The sequence below is a fragment of the Alexandromys fortis genome, unplaced genomic scaffold, assembly GCF_014885135.2.
Source record: "Alexandromys fortis isolate MF-2015 unplaced genomic scaffold, M_Fortis_MF-2015_v1.1 scaffold_50, whole genome shotgun sequence".
Taxonomy (NCBI): domain Eukaryota; kingdom Metazoa; phylum Chordata; class Mammalia; order Rodentia; family Cricetidae; genus Alexandromys; species Alexandromys fortis.
Genome location: NW_026067932.1, coordinates 10,878,641 through 10,897,981, shown reverse-complemented (window position 1 = coordinate 10,897,981; position 19,341 = coordinate 10,878,641). Strand labels below are relative to the sequence as shown.

General features: G+C 39.2%; 1 protein-coding gene across 2 annotated transcripts in view; it reads left to right on the top strand.

Annotated features, from left to right (window-relative positions):
- The window catches only part of Cry1 (cryptochrome circadian regulator 1), a 48,721-nt gene that overhangs the window by 8,324 nt on the left and 21,056 nt on the right, over positions 1 to 19,341 (top strand). Inside the window, exon 1 of one of the 2 annotated variants that reach the window (XM_050145670.1) lies at positions 14,850 to 14,899. The exons of the other annotated variant lie outside the window; for it this stretch is intronic. Coding sequence (XP_050001627.1) covers positions 14,886 to 14,899 — 14 coding nt within the window. The 5' untranslated portion in view covers positions 14,850 to 14,885. Of the gene's footprint in view, positions 1 to 14,849; positions 14,900 to 19,341 lie in introns of those variants that run through there. 2 annotated transcript variants of the gene reach the window in all.

The window sequence follows — 19,341 nt, the reverse complement described above, 5'->3', positions numbered from 1 at the left end:
TTTTTTTTTTTTTTGCCAATACCAAAATGTCTCCATTACTGTAGCTCTGTAATAGAGCTGTAATGTCAGGGATGGTGATGCCTCCGGAAGTTCCTTTATTGTACAGGACTGTTTTGACTATCCTTCACTTTTTGTTTTTCCATATGAAGTTGATTATTGTTCTTTCAAGGTCTGTGAAGAATTGTGTTAGGATTTTGATGGGGATTGCATTGAATCTATAGATTGCTTTTGGTAGGATTGCCATTTTTATTATGTTGATCCTACCTATCCAAGAACATGGGAAATCTTTCCACTTTCCGGTATCTTCTTTTGTTTTTTTCTTCAAAGACTTAAAGTTCTTGTCACACACTGAAAGTTAAATTTTGGGCTGTAAATTCACTCTAGAGTTGGTCAGTGCTTTCCTGCTTGCCCCCTCCCCCTTGATTCAAAGAGCCAAGGAAATCTCACCATAAAGCATGGAGATGTTATTTCTGCCTCACCCTTCCCTACTGTGTATGTGTGGCTTTTAGAAATGTTGGCTTAATGTTTCAAACACCTTCATTTAGACTTTATGTCTACTCTGGTGCTCAGTCTTGACTCTGTCCCCCTCACATTGTGAAGCCTTCAGAGCCAGCAGTTCAGGTCCTCTGGGATCAGCACCCATCAGGGCAGACACTGAGTGCACACTCTGCTCACCCTTTGATTGTGACCCCTTGTTTTGTTAGCTCTTAGCTGCCTTTAGGAGGTGTTTTATATATCTATTGTAGTTTCTGTTTCAGTGCCAAGATTGCCCTAAATCACCTAGTTATTATTAAAATTGAATACATTTGACTTTTTAATGTGTTTGGCTTAAATGTATTATCTATACTTATTTTTCCCTTTTCATTTTCTTTATCATAAAAATTTTAATTATTTTATTTTTTGAGATCATAATATAATTACAACATGTTCCCCTTCTCTTTCCTCCAAACCCTCCCATATACCCTTTTGTTGATAGCCTCTTTCACATTTATAGCCTCTTTTTTCCTTCTTTCTTTATGAAAGAATTTGCTTTTTATTTTGATCATGTTTTCCTAGTTCCCAGTTTCCCCCAGATTCTCCCCCATGGCCTCTTTATTTCAGGAATTGTTGTTACTTACATCTATGTGTATGTGTATGCATGTGTGTGTGTGCGCGTGAGTGTGTGTGTGTGTATACACCCATTCCTAAATACATAAATATTGCTTGCTCTGTCTGTGTGATGTTACCTGGATGTAGATTTTTAGGAATGACCATTGGTATTGGGTAACCAATGGGTGTGCTCTTCCTTGGGTAAGACTGTTTCTCCCAAGCTCAGCGTTCCTTAGTTGCCTGTAGTTCTTAGTGTAGGCCTCGTGGGTTTTCTTAGCATGTCTGCTGCTGTTGTTGTCCTTGTTCAGCTCAAATTTAAGAAGTCATCATGAAACTCTGGTTGTCCTGGAACTCACTCTGTAGACCAAGCCTTGAATTTACAGAGATCCACTTGCCTCTACATCCTGAATACATTGCTGGGATTAAAGACATGCACCACCAGCTTGGCCCCTTTCCATTTTTAGTAATTTTTATTTATGTTTTTCCCTTTTTGTTTTGATTTGATGTTAGTTAAAGATCTTTTGAAAACTAAATTTCCTGTTCTTTTCTATTGGGTTTTGTTGTCGTTGTTTCTTCCTCATTTTTTTCCTGGTGTTAGGGGTTGGATCCATATCCTTGCACCTCTAGGCAGTAGTACTCTACCCCTGAGCTACATCCGTAGGCCCCATGCATTGTTATTCTCTCTAGGCTCTTCTGTCTTACTTCTTTTTCGTACTCTGATTTACTGAAATGCTGTTAGGATTAAAATAGCCTATTGTGCTTACTAAGGTAAGTTCTTACTCTTTTTATTTTTCTAGGGTCAGCATTAGGTGTTCTGCTTGACTTTATAACTAGCTCACAGTCTTTTATGTGAGAGTTTCATTGTTAAGAATTTCCAAATAACTTTGTAAAGTTTATTATTCTTGTTTCCTTTGATTAGTGATTTAGAAAAAATTGATTATATACTTAAACTTTTTATAACATTACAGATTTTTTGTTTAAGAGAGGGTTTCCCAGTAGCTATGGAGCCAGTCTTGGAACTCACTCTGTAGACCAGGCTGTCCTCGAACTCAGAGATCCATCTGCCTCTGCCTCCCGAGTGCTGAGATTAAAGGCGTGCGCCACTGTTGCCCCACCAATTACAAATTTTTCTTTTTTTATTACAGATTTTTCTAGTTAACTTTTTAATATGATTTTTCAACTTAAGTACAAGAAATTATGAAATTTGCTATGTATTATTTCAGTTCTTTGACAAATGTTTTGCTTTTAATGATCTAACATATACTCAGATAAAATGGCCTATATGTATACTTTATTTCATATATATGGAAATATGTTCATATGTTCCAGATACACATGTGTGTGCGCGTGCACACACACACACACACACACACTCACACACACACACACACACACTGTGGTTATTAAGGAGGACATGCTTTGATTTTTTCCCCCACTAGGCCAGAGTTGGTCGTGTATTGTCCAGATCTTCTCTACCTAGTCTTGGTGGGCTTCACTCAGTGTCGTCTTTACTCTCTCACTGTTGTGACTGAGTCCCCACAGAACAACTTCAGAGAGGAGTTGGCTAAGCAGACGTCAGTCCATCGTGGCAAGGGGGATGACTCAGAGCAGTTGACATGGTAGAAGCCAGGAAGCGAGATAGGCATGCCACTGCTTCTTTCCTCACATTCAGGCTGGGTCTTCATCAGCATTTCTAACAGTGCCTCACAGACACACCAGATGTCTCACAGTGTCCCAGGTGATTCTAAATTCAGTCAAAATTGTCATGAAGATTAGCCACCTCTGCAAGAGCAGCAAGTGCTCTTACTGCTGAGCCATCTCTGCGGCTATATGTCATTGATCTTATTTCCTATTTTCTTTTTTGTCATTCATGTTCTGCTGCTTTATCTCTGTTATTTTAATTTTATTGAATTAAATTTTATTAATAACATTTCTACTATTTTGGAAAGTATACATTATCTTAACTATTCACTGTTAGTATCAAATTCATATAGATCCATGTCTACAGTTAATAAATAATTTGTCTCTTTATTGGGTAATAAAATATGTTTAAATTGCGCAATGGGTATGTATTTCTCGTTATTCTGGTCTCCTTGTTTATAAAGCCAGTGAGGACCTCTGTGTGCACTCATCATGTTCTTTGTTCTTTTTCTCCTCATGTCAGACCTCGCATGGAAACCTAGGATCACTTTTCTTTACTGCACCAACTGTAGAGTTCACTCTAGCGGAGGATCTAGGGGCACGCTCCTTCATCTTTTGTCTGAAGATACTGCCGTTGAGTCCATCATACCACAACACACTGAGAACCAGTTAGCTGAGGAAAGTTTGCCTGTAGCTCATGGTTTCAGACACGTCAGGTCATAGTTGCTGTCCCAGCGATCAGACCTAGGTCATAGTAGAATGGCAGGAAGGGAATGTGTGTTAGAGCAAAGTGGGCAGTGACCGTACAGTGTCTAGGAGGCCACGAGAGGGAGAGGGAGAGGAGGTCACAAGTGTCCCCTTAGTAGAGGGAGAGGAGGGGAGGTCACAAGTATCCCCTTAGTAGAGGGAGAGGAGGAGAGGGGAGGTCAGGTCACAAGTGTCCCCTTAGTAGGGGGAGAGGAGGGGAGGGGAGGTCACAAGTGTCCCCTTAGTAACCTTTTCCTATAACAAGGCCCAATCTCTTAAAAAATTCTCCCGCCTCCCAATAGTTCCATAAATTGGTAATCAAGCATTTAACATAAGAGTTATGAGTGGTCATAAATTCTCACCCATACCAGATCCCATCTTTTTTACAGTATGGTATAGAATAATTATAAGTTGACAGTTATCTTTTCCCTGCATACTAGAAGTGTGTGATCAGCTTTTGCTCCCAATATTAGTTCTGTGAGGTCAGCATACCATCTTCGTCTGGTTTTAAAAATTCCCTTTGTCTGATGCTGTACAGCATTTTAAATGATAATTTGTGTATTACTCTGTTAACTCCGTATGGACGTGTCCAGCTTTCTGAAACTGTGTGTCAGTGTCTTTTGTCAGGTAGAACATGTTCCAGATACCGCCTTTCTGATACAACCCTGATGGTTCTCTTTTCTCCTTTTAAACATCCATTTGTTTATGTTAAATGTTTTTACTGTATTTTTCATGTCTTCTTCACATTTGTGTCTATTGGCTCTATTTTGTTTTGTAAAATGTTTTATGCCAGCCTCTTTCAATTAAGAAATTAAGTTATATAAATAATAGCACATAATCACTATATATGCATACAGTATGTAATGACCAAATCACACTAACATACTTACACTTTCAACATCTATTGTTTCTTTATGTTGAGAGCCTTTAAATTCTTCCCCTTTGTCTCTTTATGACCTATACAATAATTACTATAAGCTGTAGTTACCTGACTGCATGCCAGAGCTGTCCTTCTGTGGCCATTGTTCTAGCCTGCACTGTGTGAACCAACTGTTCAGCCCCCACATACATCTCGGTGTGCCTGGATCATCTCACTTGATGCGGTGTCTGTGTTGCCTCAGTCCTTCTTCCTCGTCCTTCCCAGAATTTATTTTTATCTTCTTGATAATAGCGACTCTATTTAGGGAAAGGAGACCCTCCTTTTGGGGGAGGGAGGGTCTCGAGACAAGATTTCTCTGTAGTTTTGAAGCCTGTCTAGAGCTAGCTCTGTAGACCAGGCTGGCCTCAAATTCAGAGATCCGCCTACCTCTGCCTCCCCAGTGCTGAGATTAAAGCCATGTGCCACCACTACCTAGTAAGAAAGATGATATTTCATTATAGTTTTGATTTACATTTCTCTGATGGAGAACTTTTTATTATAAGATCTTGGCCATCTGTCAAATCTTCAGCAAACCAACTTATGCTGGTTATGGACTTTTAAAAGTAGAATTTTTGTATTATTATTAACCTGAAGGCCAGGAAAGCATCAGACTTAGATCTAGGGCAGCATGCTTTTAAGCACGTTAGGCAGATGTTCTTTAGTACTAAGTCCTCTAAAGCCTAGAAGTGTATGTTATACTTGCTGTAATCTGACTTCGGAGTCAGTGCAGTGGTGTCTAAAATTAGACAAGGAATATGATTTCTAGATTATAAATAGCTGTGTTGTTTTTTTGAGATCACAAAGGAATAAGAAAATTTTAGATTTTTATCTGTCCTCTGTATAAAACAAGAACCTCGATAAAATTAAAAATATCTATTCCTTGAATGTTTGATTGAAGTTTGCCTATAAAGCTGTGATTTCTTTGTGACTTTTTAACTATTGAGTTTTGTTTAATTTTTCCTGTTTTTTTTTTTTTTTTGAGGTGTCTCATGCAGGCCAGGCTGACCCTGAATTCCTAGTCTTTCTGTCTCTTCTGTCTGAGAAATGGGATTGAGGCACAGTCTACCATGCCAGCTCTGATTGTTTGCTCGTTGTTGTGCTTGGCTATGGAATCTGTCCACACTGTCTAGTCTCACAGTTCTCTTGCCTCAGTGTGCCACTACCCCTGGCTTCAATGTCCTTTATAGATACTAGGGCCATTTTACATGCTCTTTGTGCACTCAAGTTCATTTTGGTAAATTTTATATTTCTTCAGGTCATGTTTAGTAAGGAACTTATTCATCTTAAGTTTTTTATTTTTATATATTTTATATATTTTATATCTCTGTGTGTGTGTTTGTGTGTATGTCATATGTGTACATGTGTATATGGAGGTCACAGGCCAATGCTGAACATCCTTTAGAATTGTTTTCTACCTTGTTTTTTGAGACAGGATCTCTCACTGAACCTGCAGCTCACCAATTGGGTTAGACAGGGTGGTCCTTGTGTTCCCTGCTCCACAGCACTGGGACCCCAGGCACAGACTGTAACACACTTTTCCACAGATATCAGAAATCAGACTCAAGTCTTCATGACTGCTGAGTGAGCCATCTCCCACAGGCCCTTAAGTTTTTAATTTATTTGCATAAAATTTCTTCATAGTATCTTTTAATTTAAAGCCACCTGTATCTGAGATTATGCCTTTTTTTCCTTAATATTGCTTATTTTGCCCTCTCTTATTTTCTTAATTACTTTTACCATAAGTCTATTATTTTGTTTTGTTTTTCTTTTCTTTCTCTTTCTTTCTTTCTTTCTTTCTTTCTTTCTTTTTTTTTTTTTTTTTTTTTTTTTTTTTTTTGAGACAAGGTACAAGGTGGCGTCAAACTCATAGTAACTCCTGCCTCAGCTGCCCAAGTACTGGGATTATAGGCATGAGTCACCATACTTTTTATATTACTTTTGTTTTACTATTTATATTGTCTCTTCATATGATAACTTTGACCTTTTTTCTATTTTTATAAATTTGTATTCTATTTTCACATTTTTATAATTTCCTTTTTCTACTTTTTTAGGGGTTCCTGGTGTTTTTCTAATGTAATTTAAAATCTTTCCTATTTAGCATTTAAGCTGATATATTTCCTTCCTTCTGCTGTGATGTAGACATTGGGTTGTGTGTTCCTCCAAAAGTTCCATGTCTGAAGACTTAGTCCACAGGCAGATGCTGTTGTGAGGTTGGAGCCTTTAGGGGGTAGTGTCTAGTAGGAAGTCCTGGGAGGGGGACAGGTGTAGAGCCACACCCATGTTTTCTTCCTTTCTGCCTCCCACCCAGCTCTGACCCATGCTCATGGTCCTCTACAGTCCCACCACAGTCCATAGTGCAGAGGCCCAAACACTAGAGCTGTCCAGTCTACACCTCAACCACCAGGACTGTGATCCAAATGCACCGCTTCTCTTTATAAAGTTAGTTGTCGTGGGCATTTTGTTGTGGTGAGGTAAGACTGACTAATACAGCACCACTTACAGTACATTCAACAAGTTTTAGGTGTATCTTCATTGTTTTTCAGATCTAGGCCTTTTCTAAATTACCACCACATCCTCTTCTTCATATCTTGCTTCATTTTCTATATTGATTTTCTTTTTATTTCTTCTAGTTCTTCCCTTCCCCAAACACCTTCCTGAATCTTTCTCTGTGTTACCGTGCTTGAGATTTGTGTGTTTCTTAGTTAGTACCTTTCATGAGTTCCAAAAAGTTCTCATTTATTTTTAGATCTCTTATTTGCAACTCAAGTGATTCTCCTCTATTTTGTGATCGATCTTTTCTTTGTGTGGAACTTTTGATGGGATTTCTCTGTAGCACGTATTGAATTCAGGGATCTGATAGGATTTGTTATTTGTGGAAGGGAGGTGTCTTGTGCATGGATGTTGGGGCATCACAGAGAGACATAGGTAGACTTTAGCATTCTAGATTACTGTGAACCTGTTATTACTTTAAATGCAATGCTTTACTTGAAGTGTTTTCTAACACATAAATTCCTTGAATTTTCTTTCTTTTTTAAAAGATGTGTTTGTTTGTTATGTATACAGTGTTCTGTTTGCATGTTTGCCTGCAGGCCAGAAGAGGGCACCAGACCTCATTATAGGTGGTTGTGAGCCACCAAGTGGTTGTTGGGAATTGAACTTGGGACCTCTGGAAGAGCAGTCAATGCTCTTAACCTCTGAACCATCTCACCAGCCCAATTTCTTAAATTTTCAATCCAGTAACACATTCTTAGGGCAGATATTTGTCAATAAAATTTATTTTGAATTATTTTAGATACATAGAAAACATGACAAATAATTCAGAAAAGTCCTGTGCTCTCCGTCTCCAGTTCTCTAATATTAATACATCTTTTTTTCAAAATTGAGATAGTACATTATTTATCAAAGTCCAAGGGTTATTCAGATTTCACTATTGATTTATTTTCTGTTCTAGAATTCTATGCAAGGTACAACAGTGACTCCGGTTAGCAATTTCCTTCATCTGCTTTATCACAGTTCTTTGGGATTTTCCTGCATTTTATGACCTTCATGATTTTGAATATTATTTCTGTATTTTGTAGAATGAACCTAAGTTTGGGTTTGTCTGATTTTTTTTTCTATGATTAGACTGGAGTTATAGGATAAAAATGTCTTATTAAAACGTTCTTCCTGGGACTGGAGAGTTGGCTCAGTGGTTAGGGGCACGTGGGACTCTTGCAGAGGACCCAGTTCTGTTCCCAGCACCACATGGGAATGCGCTACCATCTGCGACTCTAGTTCCAGGAGAGCTCGTGCCCTCTTCTGGCCCCATGGGCACCAGGCACACACATGGTATACATACATGCATGCATGCAGACACACACACATACAAAAGAAAACTTTAAAACAACTACAGTGGTCTCATCTCATTGGCGTAGAGTGCACGTGATAACGGACATGTCTGACTTAGTATTGGTGTGTTTGAGCTGATCATGGGGTTTACTCTGGTGGTGACTCTGCTGCCCACTGTACATTTGCTATTTTACTCTTTCCACTCAAGGGTAAACTTGCTTCTTTCTGGGACTGGGAAGAACAGGCAGTTTATTCTGTGACTTAATCCTTGCCATACTTAGATTTGAACTGGGAGTGAAGCTTGTGGGTGCCCTGACTGGAGGAGAAGGGTCTGTTATTAGCTCGCCTGCTCTGGAGGGCCTTGGACTCTTACCTTCTGTGTGCCAGAGCTTTATAGACATCCTCAGGCTAATGCTGACTCCAGCACCTGCTTTTAGAGCAGCCCAGGGAATTATTTTAAGAAATGTTCAGTTCTCTTGTTTGTCAGCTTATCAGCTGTTCTCTGGAGAGTGCCTTAACCCAGTGTGCTGTCCGCAGGGGTAGTAACAGACTGCACTTGGCATTGAGTTTTCAATATGTTAAAACTTGAGGGACATGCACATTATTTTAGAAAGTATGGTGTTTATTGTAGTCATTTTTCTAATAACACATTCCCCACCATTCTCAACTTTTAGGAGTTTTCTTGATTTAGGCATTATATTTTCTGATTGCCCTTCCTACTTCAGTGTCTTGATTGGTTGATACCTATCATTCTTTCTACCTATACAGACGCACATGCACACACAGGCATGTGCATGCAGGTTTCTTCTGTGAGTAGATGAGCCTCAGCAGATGTGTCACACAGCATGAGTGAGGAATGAGTGAGCTGTGGAGTGGCTGGAGCCTGGGAGGAGCTTGTTTACGTATGAGGAAGTTCTTCACTCTTCCTCTACCTTACGCCTCTGCGGCTTAGGTGTTGAACTGCTGGTCTCTGGCTATTAGAACACGATGTGCTTATATACATGGACTTATACATTGATGGATTGATAAATTGATGGAATTATTGGGGAGTGGTAGAAGCTAGGACACGTGGCCTAGTTGGAGGAAGGACGTCATGGAGTAGGGGTGGGATGTGCCCTGAAAAGACAGTTCTTTTCCTGGTGTCTTCCTTCTTTCTGCCTCATTTTGCTTCACCTCATGCTGCCTACCATGATGTTCTAACTTAGTCAAGGTGCCTGTGGGCTGAACTCTGTGGAATTATGGCCCAAATGCAGCCTTCGTATCCTAAGTTGTTTTTGAAGGTTTTTTAATAAAAAAGAAAAAGTGAACTGATACAGCGCCCATCTTCCCCAACCTCGAGGGATACAGAAAACTGTTGTAGTCATCCTATGTCCTTAAAGCCATCAGGTTAGTTTTTCTGAAGTATCGTAATACTCCATGTTAGAAAGATAAAGACGAACACACTGGCTAAGCCAACTAAAATTATATGAGTGCTATGGGACAGTGGTCCTTACCTCTAAAGATTCGTCTCTTGTACTTGTTTAATAAAATGTTGATTGGCCAGTAGCCAGACAAGGAAGTATAGGCGGGGAGACCAGAACAGGAGAATTCTGGGAAGATGAAAGACTCAGCAGCAGTCGTCACCCAGACACAGAGGAAGCAAGAAAAGAATGCCTCACTGATAAAGGTACCAAGACTTGGCTAACACAGACAAGAATTATGGGTTAATATAAGTTATAAGAGTTAATAAGAAGCTTGAACTAATAGGCCAACCAGTTTATAATTAATGTAGGCCTCTGTGCTTCTTTGGGACTAAATAGCTGTGGGACCAGGCAGGACAGAAACCTCTGTCAACATATGAGTTCTTAATTTTCCAATGACGAAGAACAGTCTCTTGGTGCCTAAACTCAGGGATTTGGCATTTTTAAAGCCAAAAACCACATGACCATAATTATATCAGAGTTAGATGAGGGTCAGAGTAACCTTATACATTCACGCCTGGCAGAGCATAGTAAGTACTTTAGATATCACATGACAATTATTTTTGACATATACCTTCTTTAGTTATTTTGGTTTGCATGAATTATTTTGGTTAATACATTTGGACCATGGCCAAAGTCACAGAAACCTCAGGTTGCTGCCTAGGTCTAGAGCTGTCTGAGTGGACACAGATGGAGTCAGGGTACGATGTCATTGCCTCAGTCTCTTCTGTGTTAGTGCATGCTCTATAGAAGTGGTGCTGTGCAAGCAGAGAGCACAGCTCTGGAATCAGGCATATCCATAGTAAATTCTTTTTTTTTTTTTTTTTTTTTTTTTTTTTGGTTGTGAAGTTGGCTTTTAACTACTGGGCCATCTTTCCATTCCTTAAATTCTTTTTTTTTTTCAGCCAGTTTTTTAAACATTTATTTGTGTGTATGCACATATACACATGCATACACTGCATAGCCTGTGTTAGGAGACCAGACAATAATTTAGGAGAATGAGAACACCTGGGAAAGAGCTGTCTTTTCAGGCACATCTCCCCCATACCCCGCAATCTATGATGTATTTCTTCCAACTAGGCCACATTTCCTAGTTTCTACCACTTCCCAATAATTCCATCAACTTATAAATCTATCACTGAAGTAATCCATTTATAAAAGCACATCATGTTCATTTTATTTGTTTGTTTATTTTGGTTTTTCGTGACAGGGTTTTTAGTTTTTGTGTAACAATCCTGGATGTCCTAGAACTCACTTTGTAGACCAGGCTGGTCTCAAACTCACAGAGATCCACCTGCCTCTGCTTCCCAAGTGCTGGGATTAAATGCGTGCGCCACCACCGCCCAACTCCACACATCGTGTTCTAATAGCCTTTCAGTTGTGTCACAGTCCATTGTCTCCTTCCATCTGGATCGCAGGGATTGAACTCGGGTTCTCAGGCTTGGTAGCAAATTCTGCTACCCACTGAGACATCTCACTAGCCCCAAATTAAAGTTTTTATTTCATTTCATAGCTGATGTTGGAAAATATACATGATGAGTTTCCAGATTTGTAGTTATTTTAATGGGATATTTTATAGGGTTGTATGACTAGTACTTAGCAAAATAGTCATGGAACAAATATTCCCTCCCTGTCATACTTCTCCACTGACGATTGAGTCAAGCCTTTAAAATCATCTCATTACTTAATGTTTGATGACTAATTAGGTAGCTATGTATGTTACTTCTGCTATATGTCAGGAATTATCTGGACATTGGAAAGTGGTAAACCTGGCCTTTTGATGTGGGAGTGCCATATATCAATCTGTTGATTTCATTGGTTAAGTAATAAACACACTGCTTGGCCTCATAGGTTAAAGCATTGGTGGGAGGAATAAACAGAATAGAATTCTGGGCTGAAGAGGAAGTGAGGTCAGACTCTGCTCTGCTTCCAGAGAGACCCGACAGCTCTGCTGGAGCAGAGACACCAAGATGGACGTAGGTTAGAATCTTCCCGGTAAGCGCACCTTGGGGTGCTTACACACATCATTAGAAATGGGCTAGTCCAGGTGCGAGAATTAGCCTGTAAGGGTTAGAGTTCATGGGCCAAGCAGTTCTTAAATGAACACAGTTTGTGTGTTATTATTTCGGGCATGAGCTAGCCAAGCGGCCGGGGTGTTGGGGACGCAGCCCCGCCGCTTCTATTTCAACAGCCTTTGTTGAAATCCAGGTTTTTCCTTCTCTTTCTCTACCTCTATTACTGTATTGATACTAAAAAGTACTCCTCAACCATCACTAGATTCTTGAAATTTTAATATCTTCCCTACCTTAGAGAAGGAGGAAAATCCAAGAATACATTCTCCCTTCTGGTTCATTACCCTTTTGTGCTACACATGTTGTCTTCCATCATAACAGGTGTGATGTGTGTCTCTATATCATGTACATGGTCAAATACCTTTCCTAGTTCTGGGGACATTAAAACTCTCTCCTAAATTAGTTATCACTTCTTAGAAGGCATTTTAGAGTTTGTTCAGAGGCAATGTTGGTTGTTAAGATGGTTGGAGAAAGCTAGGGGTCTGGTGCAGAGAGGCCCGGAGTGGGGTGCTGCCCTTAGAACTGCACGTGGTGTCTTGCAGTAAAAAAAAGTTTTCCATCTTCTGAATGGAAGCCTAAGTTCACTGTACCTCAAATCAGCAGGTATGAAAACACTGTTTTATATGGAGATTTTTCTGATTTTATGTACTACTTGTACACATTAGGGAAGCTTTAGGCTTTAATAAATCTTTCTTTCTTTTTTTTTTTTTTTTTTTTTTAGCTTTTTCGAGACAGGGTTTCTCTGTAGCTTTGGAGCCTGTCCTGGCACTAGCTCTTGTAGACCAGGCTGTAATAAATCTTTCTTAAAGCTCCAGGGAATCGCATCACCAATGATGCTAGTGCTCATCCTGTTTAAGATGCCAGTGACACAACTGCGTCAATCCGGTTTTGCAGCTTTTAACTTAAAGTTGTTATGTAATGTCTTTGTTCAGTCAAGGTTCCACTGTTTCCAGGCCCCGGGTTTAAATTCTGTGTCAGTAGCCTGTGTGCCACCGTCGCGAGTGTGCGCCTGTGTGCCACCATTTTGAGTGTGCACTGCAGGCCTGGCCTTCTGATTTTTATTCATTACTTTAATTTCTTTGCTTTTGATGTTTGAGAACTGAACCTAGAGCCTTGACCATGTTGAGGAAGAGTTCAACTGTTGCAGTGCGCCTGGCCACCCACACCAAAGTCCCATTCTGTCTCTGTTGACTTCTTTGTAGGAAGGTCTGAAAGGGGTAGCTATAAATAATTTTGTTTTAAGATTTTAATCAAAGCATTTAAAAGGATTTGTCCTAAAAATAACTTTGGGTTCTTATATGAGTCTTTTGATGTGTGCTCTTAATTCTGAGCCTAGCAAGTGCAGAACTCACCTGCATGATACATTTTATCTATGTTAGGTACTCAAGTGTTATCCTTGGGGAATTGGCCTTCGTAATGTGTATTTTATCTGTATTAAATCCTAAAGCCTCGTCTTTGGAGGAAATGTGCACCGTATTTGACAGACTAAATGAAAGCACTAGTTTATTAAAAGCTCTGAAAATGGAGCATATAAAAACCTTATTCCATACTTAGAAATGCAAATTATGATTTTTAATTTTAAAATCTCTGATAAAAGATTTGGTATGGTTGAGAATCTCGTTTTTTATTTATAATAGTAGGTCTAGATCTTTAATTTTTTCTATATTGAACTTTCATTTCATATGTAGAGGAGATGTTCTTCATGTGGTTTTAGTTTATATTCTGTAGGGTCAACACTGTATGGTTTTGTTTAGGAGTTCTAAGAGTAGTTTGCACTGACAAGTGTGTAATACAGTATGGAAACACCCACGTTAGCAGATGGCTTCTTTCTGCTGTGCACACGTGACTTCGTAACGCCTTGTTTTCAGTAGCAGTGGGATTATGTTGTATCTTGCCCTTGCTTTTTTCAGACTATTTTATGGACAGAACTAGAAATACTAGTTATATAAGCTATTCTAGCACAGACTAGAAAGTAGGTCATTGTGATGGGAGTATGCTAAACCACCCACTGGTTGCTATAGCAATGACCTACTTTAGAAACTATTTCTGTTGATTCATGTTGAAATCATCTTTTGGAAGTGGCATAAGGAAGTTACTACATGTACGCTTCTATAGTAGTAAAAGGTAGTGGTTTTTAGAGTAAAATTCCTTAAAACATTTAAAATAAGGAGGTGCATTAGTGTCTCTTTATTTCAGAGTGGTTCATTCAGTGTTATAATTAAGTTGTGCCTTTGTACAGTGAGAGATTATAGTGAGTTTACTAACAGTTGGCCTATTTAAAAACCAGTCTATTTTCAGCCAGATCTTCCAATGGGAGCACATGGCTGCAATATATGCCGAAATTGTCTGCTCAGTGTTCAGTGCTGTTTTAAGGCACACATCTTTATAATGTAGGAGTGTTTAAATGGTGTGTTCTGTGGAGCACACAGTTTGAACTCTGAGTAATCCTATTCCAAACTAAGGACAAAGGGTTAGAGTTTGTGTAGTTTTCAAATACTGGTTTTCATTTATCACTAAAGAAAAACTGTTCTATTCAGTGACTTGGTGCTCTGAATCTACACTGTTTATGGCTAATTTTTATATAGCACCACCACAGACTTACAAGCTTAGAGATCATTCAATTTGAATTTTAATTGTATCATCCCTTTTTAACAAATAGGTATTTGTATAGCAGTGGCTTTGTCACTGGGGAAGATAAAACCTTGGTTCACAGTCACATTCATATGGAGTTATACATTCAGTGAGAGTCTGTATAGGCCTGGGCGTCCAACTAATTTATTCTTCCTGTTAATGTATATACATGGGGTTTGTTTTCAGAAATAGGTATTACTCTTTTTTCTCTCTTTTTCTTTAAGGCAGGTCAGACGGACTGCCTATACAACCCTTGGCCTTGGGATCCTTCTACTTCATTTCTTGAATATTGGAATTACAAGTGTACATCTCCCTGCCCATCTTAAGAATAGAAACTATTCTAAAGGGAAAGTAACAATGACTCTATTTAATGTATATCAGCCATGTGCTACCAGTTGACTTTACGTATTTCTAATCCTCTCAGGACCTGTGTACAACAGCCGTACTAGAATCTTGTCCTACTTCCAGTCTTTTCAGTAGACTGCAAGACCTGTGGCTATGGCATTTGCCAGGTACATAAACTAAAACCTAGGTTAGGGAAGCCAAGGCATGAAAAATTAGATACAGGAGATGCACAGAAGAGAGGGGTGTGTGTACATATACATGTTTGCATGCAGGTTTTTCTGCTAAAATGAATGATTTGAACTTTGCTTGTGGTGGAATACATTCTTGACAGTTGAGAGAGGAGAGAAAGTGACTTCAGCTCTAAGACTTCAGACTTGGTATAAACTTGAGATGGGAATTGGCAAAAATCCTTCAGACTGAGGAAAGATATCACATGTTCAAGAGAAAGGTTGTGTACAAAAGAGTGGTAGCTTGGTTTAGTACAACCAGTAGTGGCGTGGGATAGAAGATGAACCTGGAGTCATTGGATGGTGATTGAGAACATGCTTTGCTTTTTATTGAATAAAAAGTGAGTCTCAAAAATCTTTGTACAAGAATATGTGCCTCAAAGCGATCTGATAATGTGCACTGAGATGGATTATGGTGGCAGAGATTGCTGGTAGGTAGGGCTATTTTAAGACTGCAATAAATACAAGCAAGAGATAAAACTACTGTTATTGTAGTAAAAATAGAACACCAAGTATTCAGTAACACATAACAATGTTCACCATGTACACTGTTCTAAGAGCCTCACAAATTCCCATGTGTGTCCTATTATACTCTAATTTTATAGACAAGGAAACTCAAGATTTTCTGTAGGTGATCAGTGTATAATACGTACTGCTAGACTTGTTAAGAATATGGAACATCTGTGCAGTACATGCTGGAAAACATGAAATTACCTGTTGCTCTCTATTAAATATGTTTAGAGCCAGTAAACCAGGTGCAGGAGATCAGACCTCATCCATCCTACCCCGAAGGATAGGAATCAATTTTGAGATTAGTGCATTTTTATCTCTACTCAAACTCCATTTCTCAGGGTAGATATAATAAGTACCCTGGTAAGTAACGTTCCAGTTATTTCTTTATGCACAACTAAACATAAATTGATACATATATGTTTTATTTAACCAAAGAAATACGCATATAGTTTTTTCTGTATTTGTGGTAGATACATGTTTATCATTTTCTTATGGGTGTATGAATGTGAATTCACATGCATGATGTTAATCTAGACTTGGTTGTTTATTTTATGAATTAATTATATCCTTTTGGTATTTTTCTTTCTTTTTCCCACCTTTCCTATTATAGATATGTTCCCATCTTTACATTCAGTATGAAGAACACTTACTTCCAGTTTTGGTAGAAAATGTGGGCTCAGTAATACAGCAAAGATTTAGAGATCCCATCTGCCTTGGATTGTCTCTATGGGATGTTTGAGCTTTCTGCTGTTTTTACTTAATGCAAACTAGTTCATTCTATTTCTTTTATCAAAAAATTCTTTGATGGGGCTGGAGAGATGGCTCAGTGGTTAAGAGCATTGCCTGCTCTTCCAAAGGTCCTGAGTTCAATTCCCAGCAACCACATGGTGGCTCACAACCATCTGTAAAGAGGTCTGGCGCCCTCTTCTGGCCTTCAGGCATACAGACAGAACATTGTATACATAATAAATAAATAAATAAATAAATAAATGTTTAAAAAAAATTCTTTGATGATATTTATTGAGATTATAATCTCAATTTATTGAGATTGAGATATCTCAAATATAACTTGGGAAGTGATGAGCTAGAGATGTGGCTCATTAGTACTTACTGCACAATTCTGAGGACCAGAGTTCAGATCCTAGCAACACATAACAAGGTGCCCCTCAAAGACCAGTCATGCCAGTGCTTCAGGGAATCAAAAACAGGATTGTTGAGGCTTGCTGACTGCCACCAATATAGCAGAGTTAAATGTGAGCTCCCATTCAGGGAGAGACCCTGCCTCAAAGGAATAAGAGGAGACTTTCGGGGGGCACTGACACCCTTGTCTGCCCTTCATGGGTATGAACAGGTGCACACACCCCACACATGGCTGTCTACTCACAGAGCCATATACTGCAAATAAATAATCTCTAACCATTGTTTAAAAATTAAATATCTCTTCTGGGGCTGCAGCTGTATCTGAATTGATAGAGTTCCTCACATGCTGGATTCAATCTCTAGCACCATATAAAGAAGCCTAGCATTGTGGCACTTACTTAGAATCCCAGCAGCCGGGATCAGAAGTTAGAAGCCATCCTTGACTTCACAACAAGATCAAGACTGGCCTGAACTACACAAGACCACGTCCTCCCAAACTCCAAAACAATCTTGCCAAGAAAACACAAGAAATTGCGTACTACTCATGAACACTTCTCACTTATTTAATTACCCATATTTGTGAATAATATGAACCTCAGATGTTTTTGTATCACTGCATCTACTAAACAGCAATCTTTTCTCAAAATAGTAAGACATGTTGTAGTAGTGCGCAGGGATGGGGTTCAGGTGTTAGGAAGTAAGTCCAAACCAAGACAGAAAGGGGATAGTTGAAATAAAAAAAGAACAATGTTTTATTTCTTGTTTTGTAGTAATAGGAGCGGTGAGGCTGCGTCCCCGGCACCTGGCTGCCCGCATGGCTAGCTTATGCCCCGAAATAATTACACAGAATGCCCCGAAATAATTACACGGAAACTGTGTTCTTTTAAACACTGGCTGGCCCGGCTAGTTCCAGCCTCTTATTGGCTAGCTCTTACATATTGACCTAACCCATTTCTAATAATCTGTGTAGCTCCACGAGGTGCGCTTACCAGGAAAGATCTTAACCTGCGTCTGTCTGGAGTGGGAGAATCATGGTGACTCCTTGACTCAGCTTCTTTCTCCCAGCATTCTGTTCTGTTTTCTCCGCCTGCCTAAGGGTTGGCTTATCAAATGGGCCTAGGCAGTTTCTTTATTAATAAGAAATCATTCCCACATCATTGTTTGTTTAACAGCACCATGAGACTTGTTAAGATGAAATGTTAAGATTATCTTTCATATCTACATGGGTATACCTATGGATATAGAGAGCTCTCCAAAGTTCTCCAAGGCTGTGGGAGGCTGCTAAAGAGGGGCTATCTCAGACTAACTAATGCACTTATGTCACTGATGACTGGAGTTATGAAATACCAGCAAGACTGAGGTACTGAAGGCAGAGAGTGCACAAAGAATACAGACAGTCCCTAGTCTGAGCAGTCTGTCAGGACAGTGCTGTGTGTGTGACCTTTCAGAGGTAGAAATGTACTCTGTGTTGGGATGTTGGCTGCTGGCCGCTGGAGATTGGACACCACGGCTCCACTTAACCCTTAGCTACCGTCCTGTAATGTCTGTTTCTGCCATGCGTTCTTCCTTTCCGCCTGGCTTCCTCCTCACTGCTGCTTCTCAGTGAGGTTGTAACTCATGGGAAAGGCAGACAAAAGAATCCTTAACCCGAAGAACATAGAAGAAACAAAGTAGAGACAAACTGAGATCTGCCCAGCTGAGAGGAGCAGAATCTGGGTGGAAGTAATGGATAATGAGCTTGGACTTTCCAGAGTAGCCTCCCTTTTGGATGTGTTTCTGGGAAACGCTCTGTCATCGCAACAGAAGATGTAGAGTAAGCAGTTTCCCTACAGCTCCAGAATTTTCCCAGGTGTTTCTCATGTGTAAATCTTATTTCTGCTTACTTCACTGAAGAAGTCCGTGTGATCCCACCCACTCCATGAAACCTTTGCTTGTTTCAAATTAACTAGTATTCTCTATAATCACGAGTTCATGGCATATGATTTAGCAGCTATCTATTCCTTTTTCTTATATTAGAAGCTTTATTAGATTTAGAAAAGGGCACTATAGTTTCTCCTAGGTGATTGCAATGTCCTCTAGCAAAGTATTCATTTTCTCTCATTTGCCTGTTTTGTTTTCTGCACCAAGGTCTCATGTAGGCCTGACTGACCCCAAACTTGTTACATAATTGAGGCTGATCTTGAATTTGTGGCTCTAAGGTCATCTCTCAAATGCTCTGTTTTCTGGTGTGTAGTACCATACCACACCCAAGATGCTTAAATTATTCAGACATACAGAGTTACCAAGTAGAACGTTTCCATTTTTCCCAATAAAAGATATTCTAGATTCTTTGAAGTAACTTTTCCATAAAAAAATTTCATTTTATTAGATTTGAACAATGAAACTAGTTCATTTAATTGCTTTGATATTTATTTGCATAATTTTATGATTACAAGTTAATTTTTTACTAGATTATTTAGTGAAAATTAGTGATTTAATTCAGGACTTGTTTAAAATGTTAGAGATTATGATGTAATAAAAAAAAAAACTCTTGGGCTGGAGAGATGGCTCAGTGGTTAAGAGCACCACCTGCTCTTCCAAAGGTCCTGAGTTCAATTCCCAGCAACCACATGGTGGCTTACAACCATCTGTAATGAGATCTGGTGCCCTCTTCTGGCCTGCAGGCAGAGTACTGAGAATACTGTATACATAATAAATAAATCTTAAAAAAAAAAAAAACTCTTGTCAGT